The sequence below is a fragment of the Humulus lupulus genome, chromosome 5 (genome assembly GCF_963169125.1).
Source record: "Humulus lupulus chromosome 5, drHumLupu1.1, whole genome shotgun sequence".
NCBI classification, from domain to species: Eukaryota; Viridiplantae; Streptophyta; class Magnoliopsida; order Rosales; family Cannabaceae; genus Humulus; species Humulus lupulus.
In genome coordinates, this window is record NC_084797.1 from 227,579,553 (window position 1) to 227,588,388 (window position 8,836).

General features: G+C 30.6%; 1 protein-coding gene across 1 annotated transcript; it reads right to left on the reverse strand.

Annotated features, from left to right (window-relative positions):
- Positions 1-2,856: 2,856 nt before the first annotated feature.
- LOC133778297 (leucoanthocyanidin dioxygenase-like) lies at positions 2,857-4,880 on the reverse strand. Its single transcript, XM_062218179.1, has 2 exons — positions 4,261-4,880; positions 2,857-3,605 (listed from the first exon to the last, which is right to left on the reverse strand). Exons 1-2 carry the CDS (start codon positions 4,755-4,757, stop codon positions 3,041-3,043), a joined length of 1,062 nt encoding a protein of 353 aa, XP_062074163.1. The 5' UTR covers positions 4,758-4,880; the 3' UTR covers positions 2,857-3,040.
- Between the last annotated feature and the right edge of the window lie 3,956 nt (positions 4,881-8,836).

The following is an 8,836-nucleotide window of genomic DNA, read 5'->3' on the forward strand; positions in this document are numbered from 1 at the left end:
GGCAATGGGATCGATTACCTGCACTGAGTCCCCATTGCTGAGCCATATGTATGCTCTGTATCTGGCCCCAAAATGATGAGTACTTGCTTTACTTGAAAATCCTTTTTTAACCTAAAACCAAAATATTGAACACATATTTAGGCTTTATACTTTTTTGTATCTTGTCATTTGTCCCATTAGCTATTTGTTCTATGTGTTTCCAAATTACTTTTTGGTCCTGTATTTTATAAAATAGTTCAAACAGACCTCTAAATTTGATTTTGATGACAAAAAAATTGAATATAACAACACAGTTGTTAAGTAAAATGATTATGTTTTTGTTCTGAGTTGTTAGTTTGGTGAATTATTTGATATTTTAGTTCAAAAATCTTTGACCAAAGTCAAATTTAGAGGTCTATTAAACTATTTTACAAAACATAAGGTCTTTGTTAACGCCGTTTTTCGTCAACTATTATAGAGCAATTAAAAAATAAACAATGGAGCGAATGAATGATGAAGAGAAACAAGAAGATTTTTACGTGGTTCAGCAGTTAATTCTGCCTACTCCACGAGTCTATGTTATTAAGACTTTGAGTTTTCTGGAAATTCTTCAGAGATGAATTACCCAAAGCTTTCTCTCAAGAAATCAGAAATCGATCATTTACAAGTGGTGTTTCCTTCTCTATTTATAGGGAATGTTAGAGAGTTCATTCCCACATATTTCGGGAAGATATTCTGAATATCAATTGAAATAATTACTTTAAATGCAGTATCTCCTATATACATGGAAACGTTCCATAAAAATCGGGAACAGATAACAGACTAAATGGTATCCCTTAAATATTGGGATTACGCAACAATAACTATGTTCACACATAATGGGCTATCTCAGGTGACTTATCAGGTCTTCGAGATCAGCAATCGGCATTGTGACTGTCGAGACTTATGGAACTGTTACAAACTTGCCACCCAACTTCAGGCCACGCTCGGGATAGGTAAGTATTGTCGAAGCTATTACATCTGAGCTTGCACTCCCCAATCTCGGACTGTCTTATCTGAAGACAATCGGTAGAAGATATATCCCAGTGTCGTGTCATTTCGAACTCAGAAAATATCTCGAGGTTACACATCTTCGAGGTCGTTGCTTTACTTCAAAGATTTTACGACCGGACCATACAATGTTTTCATACATTTCGAGCTCACAACTGACGAGCTCAGCTTTCGGGGTCATAACCTCTTATCTCGAAATCTGGGTGTAACCGTTTTAAATGTAATTTGTCAAAACACAAAGTCCAAAAATATATAAACCTCATATTTTATACTAAAAGATTTATGTTAAATACTCAAAATTATATTAGATTTTTATTATTATTTTAATTTAATAATTCACAAGTAAATAAAATATATATTTCTATTATTATTAATGTTAAATTATCAAGTTTAATGTCGGTTTTTTTTTATTGTATTTTTTGTCTACTCTATTTGTGCTTGCATATTGTACATTTAGGTTTGTCATGTTGTGGCATGTTGTACCTTCGTGTTTGATATTTGGGCCGGCCGGCACAACCACAACATCGTGTCTAGCGGAGACCCATATATTTCATGTAGTGTCAAAATACCTAACCTACATTTACAAATCAAGCATAACCTTGGTTGAAGAAGCTATTTAGTATCATGTAAATTTGAGGTCTATCCAAGGTGTAGGATTTTACCCATCTGGGTCTTTGGAAGCTGAACAAATTCATCAATTGGTTTGGTTTAGTTTCATTTAGAAAGTATAGTTTTTGGAATTTTAATTGGCAGTTTATACCCAAACTTGATGCCTTGGAGAGAATAGAAAGTGGGATTTTTCTTTTCTTTTCCAATTTTACTAAGTTGCATAGCCATTAAAAGTTTCTTTGCTTGGACTTGTTGGTTTGACTGTTGAGCAGAAACCTTATGAAATGTATATACACTTAAGTTTCAATAGAGCAGGTGAAAAATAAAATACATGGTACTACTTTATCTAATGAAGTGAGATTCCTTGCCTAATAGCCCCAACAAGAACGGTCCACGTTTTTTTTTATCCTTTTTATAACATTAGCTGTGTAGCTCTAGTCATGGTTCATGCTACATATTTAGTATCTTATATGGTTCATTCTCATCGTGGCTTAGTTTATTTTATTACTACTTTGATGGGAATGTAAATATTATTTTTTTAGTTTCCTATTTGTTTAGGAGCTAACTTAGTATTTTATTATTTAATTAATATTATTTTAATACTTCAATTCAAAACTATACAATTCTATCCATTTTCATGATAAAAAAAACTTAATAAATATTTAACAAAATGTGAAAATGTACAATTTTAAAATGTTTTACCATATATACAAAGCAGTATAATGATATTAATTAAATAATAAAATACCAAGTTGTTTTTAGGACAAACAATAATATATTACAATTTATAGCCTTCCAAATAATCCAGAACCCACCCAAGGATGTTCTGAAATTGCCACTTAGATATTTCTTGTTGAAAAAAGTATCATTTAGAGCTTTAATGGCAAGAATAGAAGAAAAAACAAAAGAGGACAGGTTTTGTTCTGAAAAACCAAAGGAAACCAGTTTCTCTACAGTACCGAAAGTTCCAATATTTAACCCATCTTCAAAATCGAACAATTTTAAAAATTGTTGTATTGACTGTGACACACTAAATAAATATGAAATCCAAAATTTATGTGCGTTTTTCAAAGTGGTGTTATATTCATCGTGAATAGTTAGAAAATATGATATACATTAGGTATAAATTTTTGTGAATACCTTAAAATTGGTGTATGTGAAAAAAAAAATCAGAAGACCAATCGTGAGATGTATAGTACTTTTATGTGAATGGAAAAATAAAATCAAACACAATTTATTTATTATTGAAGGCAAAGGATACAAGTAACAAACAGAGACTTATTATAACAATAAGGTCTCATTAAACAGCCAGGGCATGAAGCAGAAAACATGACAATATAAAAATTCTTTTTAATCCAAACTAGTAGCAAGACTCAATATACTGATGATGAATCGATTATGATTATTTGGAACCATTAAGCTCTTGAGTCTTCCTAAACAACTTGTGCTCAATATGCTGAGCAAAAGTACGTGGAGGGAAGAGTGGTGGCTCCGCCTCAGAGATGACTTCCGGCAGCGGCTTGAGGATGATCTTTTCCTTAGGTGGCTCACAGAAAACAGCCCAGGAAACCCTAACCTTCTCCTTGTTGACCAAACTCCTGTGAAGGATGCTCTTGTACTTGCCATTGCTCAAAATCTCAATGGTGTCACCAATGTGCATGATGATGGAGTTGGGGACACACTTGGCTGTCACCCAATTCCCTTCGTAGAACAGCTGCAGCCCTGGGACCATGTTGTGGAGGAGGAAGGTGAGGGCGCTGACGTCGGTATGGGCTTCCACGCCGAGGGCCAGCTCTGGCTGAGGGCATTTTGGGTAGTAGTTGATCTTCATTTGGAGGAGAAGCTCTTCTACGCCTCCAACTTCCTTCTCTAGCCTATCTTCTTCCAATCCCAACCCTAGAGATAGTACTGACAATATGGTGGTTGTTAGTCCTCTTAGTAGCCTTGCATACTCGCTTGTTGCCTCACTGCATCCCAATAAAAAGATACCAAATTATAAATCCTACTATGTATACTTTTTTATTATTATGTTCTTCATTTCTCTCTTATTTTTTTTTAACAAATTATCATGAATATAATCACTCTATTTGAAAATTTAGGCAACAAACATATAGTTGCATTAATTACTACATTACAATATGTACTAAGCATTATAACTAATAATATAGATACATGGATCATGAAAATGAGGTTTATCTGTATTAATTAGTATGGACATTCGATTCATATTAGTCTGACTATAGATATAGACATACAAGGCCCTCACTTTAAAGGGGTCTTAATTTTTTTTTTTTTTTTAAATATCATTTTTCAATACAAAAATATTCTAAGATTTAGAAAGTCATCATTTTCTATATAATAAATAAACAAAATATATTGCATTTTTTATTCGGCCTCACTTAACACAGAACCTGCTCTGAGTCAGGCAAGAACAGAGGAGAAGAAAAAAAAACAAAAAAACAAAGGGTGTAAACAGAGAGAAATTTATAATAAAAGAGCTAGCTCAAGTAATTTCAATGATATATGCTTTTGGTTTTGGAGTAGTAGTGTGTGTGAATGTGATGATAACGATCAAAAGTCAAAACCCTTAAATCTTCAAGCTTGACATTAACGAAAACTTACATATAATCAGCTGGTGTCTTGGGCCAGATGGACAAGTCACGCTTGTCCTCAGGATAAACAAGGTGAAAGAAGTAGTCTTCCCACTCGAGCTGGCCACTAGCGTTGTTAGCAAGCTTGCTACCATAGCCCTGGATCTTCGTAGAGGCCTGGTCATTAGCATACTTTTCCTTCTCTTCAACGGGAAGACTGAAGAAGGTCTGCCCGGCTTTCTTGACTCGATTGATGAGCTCGTCGGGGATGCCATGGTTGACGAGGTGCATGACACCCCACTCCGCCGCAGCCCTCTTCAACTCCTCTCTGCATTTCTCCCTCACAGCAGGGTCATCAGAATTTACGGCCTTTAAATCAATGGTCGGTACTTGAGGCCCCTCAACTTTCTTCTCCTCCTCGAAAACGTTGCCTATGTTCTTTAACTCCTCTTCTGGTCTCACATACTCTTTTGGGATGGATTGAATCCCACTGCTTGCTAAGCTCTCTACTCTTGGAGCTGTCACCATTATTCTCTCTCTCTCTCTTTCTTTCAATAAATACTATTCAATGATCAAAAAAGACAAACGTTTTTGAAGCTCTTAAAATGGAGAAGAGAGACTTGTGTATAGAGAACTAAACTTGACGTGCTTTTGTTTGGGAACATTGCATGTCTTTTATAAGAGTCGTATTGGGGAAAGGTAGGTAAAAAGATTAGCAGGACATGCATGGTGTAATTAAGGCAACATATTATGTGTATAGTATATTGCTATAGAGATTGGGAGTTGTACAAGTTTGGTCACGTGACATGGCAGTTTTGCCAACCTCTTTCTGCATGAAGACCAGTGAGTGAGATGTGTGGACTGGTTTGACTGGAAGATGAAGGCAAGCTTGGATGGGGATGGGGATGGGATGGGATGGGATGGGGAGTAAGTAGAGTCGTAAAGTGTCTAACAGTCTTAGACTTTGCTACTAAGATATAATAATTTATATGCTTTGGATTTTGACCCCTTCTTTAAAAAAAAACAATTAAATATATCATACGACAACTATCTACTTTTACAGCAGTTAATTAAAATTATACACTAAATATATTTAGTTGAATTGTACTCATTATTATCACAAGACTTCCTAAATTATCCTTATTTGAGCACATGGTTCTAAGTGTTGTTGTAATGTGTATTATATGTGTCATATTATAGTTAAATTGGAAATACATTCTAATTGTAGTGTGTCATATGTGTAACAACTATATTTATAGGAATGTATTTAATCTATGAAAAATTATTCTTTAAAATGTAAAAATCAAGGCTTAGAATATAAACCTCAAGATATAAAATATAAACCTCAAGATATAAAATATAAACCATGACCATTAAAAATTTAACATCAAGGCTTAAAATCTAAACCACAACCCTTCAAAATGTAAACCACAAAACTCAAAATATAAATCATCATTCTTTAAAATTTAAACCACAAGCCTTAAATTTAAACCGCGACTTATAAAAATTTAAACCATAAGGCTTAAAGTTAAACTATTAGACTTAAAATCTAAACCACGACCATATAAAATATAAATCATAATATTTTAAAATCTAAGTCACGATTCTTTAAAATTTAAACCACTAGTCTTTAAAATTTAAATCACCACAAGGCTTAAATTTTAAACCGCAATGCTTAAAATTTAAACCACAAGGCTTAAAATTTAAATAACAACTCTTTAAAATTTAAACCGCAAGGCTTGAATTTAAACCACAACTCTTTAAAATTTAAACCACGACTCTTTAAAATTTAAAATTGCTTAAAAGTTAAACTACTTGGCTTAAAATCTAAATCACGACTATTTAAAATTTAAACTACTAGTCTTTAAAATTTAAACCATGACTCTTTAAAATATTTAAACTACAAGGCTTAAAATTTTAAACCACAATGCTTAAAATTTAAATTACGACTCTTTAAAATTTTAAACCACGAGGCTTGAATTTAAATTATGACTCCTTAAAATTTTAAACACAATGCTTAAAAGTTATACTACTAGGCTTAAAATCTAAACCACGATCATATCAAATATAAATCATGATCATTTAAAATCTAAATCACGACTCTTTAAAATTTAAGCCATTAGTCTTTAAAATTTAAACCACAAGACTTAAAATTTTAAAACACAAAGCTTAAAATTTAAACCACGACTTTTTAAAATTCAAACCACAATGCTTAAAAGTTAAACCACTAGGCTTAAAATCTAAACCACGATCGTATAAAATATAAATCATGATCCTTAAAAATCTAAACCACGATTCTTTAAAATTTAAATCACTAGTCTTTAAAATTTAAACCACAATACTTAAAATTTAAATCACAACTATTTAAAATTTAAACAAGACTTAAAATTTAAACAAGACTTAAAATTTAAATTACGATTCTTTAAAATTTAAACAACATGGCTTAAAATTTAAACAACAACTCTTTAAAATTTAAACCACAAGGCTTAAAAGTTAAATCACACGATTAAAATCTAAATCGCGACCATATAAAATATAAATCATGATCATTTAAAATCTAAACCACGGATCCTTAAAATTTAAACCCCTAGTCTTTAAAATTTAAACTACAAGGCTTAAAATTTAAACCACAACTTTTTAAAATTTAAATCACAAGACATAAAATTTAAATCACGACTCTTTAAAATTTAAACCACAAGCCTTAAAATTTAAACCACGACTCTTTAAAATTTAAACCACAAGGCTTAAAAGTTAAACCACGTGATTAAAATCTAAACCGCGACCATATAAAATATAACCCATGTTCCTTTAAAATTTAAACCATGGCTCCTTAAAATTTAAATCACTAGTCTTTAAAATTTAAACTACAAGACTTAAAATTTAAGCCACAACTTTTTAAAATTTAAACCATAAGACTTAAAATTTAAATCACGACTCTTTAAAATTTAAACCACAAGGCTTAAAATTTATACCACTAGGCTTAACAAAATAAAATGTATATATTTTTAGTTATTACTTTAACTATGTATTTGTTGTGTTTATTTGTTATTAAATATTATTCAAAGCTATTAACTAACAGTAAAATGAGTTGGATATGATGGTTAAGTGGCTTCTTATGCTATCCTCAATGATTATCTAAAAGTGGGCACCCAGTCTAATTTCTTCCATATTTATATCTACTCTATGTTTAGTTTGATATAATTAGTGTTGGGTCCACCCCTTTTCTTGGGTGTGGACCAAATAAAGACTTTGAGCCCAAAAAAAAAGAAAAAAAATTTACAAATAACACTATAAATTTCAAAAAATTTTGAAAAATACGAAATTTTACAAAAATTACAAAAAGATAAATAATAGGAAATTGCCCAAAATAATGGCATCAAGAAGCTAATATCCTCATTTTTAAAATTGTAGATAAATGACAATTTTACATCGTTGATTACCTAAATTGTCATTTTTTTATAATTTTATTTATTTATTTAGGACCGTATGACTTCAATATAGTGGTATATATATATATTAGTTTTGTTTAGTTAGTTTTTATTTTAAAGTTATATTGATTTCTTAAGTTTTTTTATGGGTTATTGGTACATTATTTTCCAACTAGTGTATATGTTTTTTGTGGTATGGTATATTACTTTTTTATGATATTTAGTTCTATCTTATTATACATAATGGTAGTATATAATTTTGTATCATGGTATAGAAATTTTAATGGTAATATATAATTTTGTTAGCATAGTATATACATTTTTTAGTAATAATTTTGTAAGTTTTGTTAGTATATTATTTTTCAACTCAGTATATATATTTTGTGGTATGGTATATCATTCAACAACCCATAAAAATAAAAATAAATTAACTTTAAAATAAAAAATAATGTACATATACCATAATATTAAAATATTTAGAATAAAATAGTAATTTTCTAAATGACATATTCAGTAATAGGTATTACTAAAAAGGTGGTTAGACTATTTTACTACAAAATTAAAAACATAGACATTTACTTATTTTCACACACCATTAAGGGTCATTTTGCACCATGCCCCTTACAAAAATATGGATACAATTTGTAACATTTTTGTAATAGTCTGTTACAATTTTTTATTAGTCTGTAAATGTTGTTTGCAAAATTGTAACATATGGTAACAAACTTGTAAATTTTAGTTACAAATTTGTAAACTTTGGTTACAAAAAAAACTATATTGTTACAAATTTGTAAACTTTATTTACAAAAAAAAAAAAAAAATTGTATTTACGATTATGTCATTTCGTATTTTTGTAATTTTTTACAGATTCTGTATTTTTAGTTTTTTTTTTAAATCTTAGGTAAATATGTGAATTTCCGAAGAAAAAAAAAGAAGGCAGCTCATGTGAGCTGCATTAATCAAAAAGAAAAGAAGGAATCAAGTGGTTTTTTTAGATAGAGAACCCAACCATGAGAACAGAGAAGAAAAAGAGGGAAAGAGGAGAGAAAAGCTAGAGAGAGAAAAAGTGGGTTTTGGCACTTTGACTTGAAGATTGAGTGGTTGATTCTCATATATTTTAGCTTAAATTTTGGGTGGTGAATCCTTGCATGATGCTATACAAATCTGCCGATTTTGATT

Coding starts and splice junctions, on each gene's coding strand:
- LOC133778297 (XM_062218179.1), bottom strand. CDS start 4,757: ATGGTGACAGCTCCAAGAGTAGAGAGCTTAGCAAGCAGTGGGATTCAA. Junction 3,606..4,260: donor AAGACACCAGCTGATTATAT/GTAAGTTTTCGT, acceptor ATTGGGATGCAG/TGAGGCAACAAGCGAGTATG.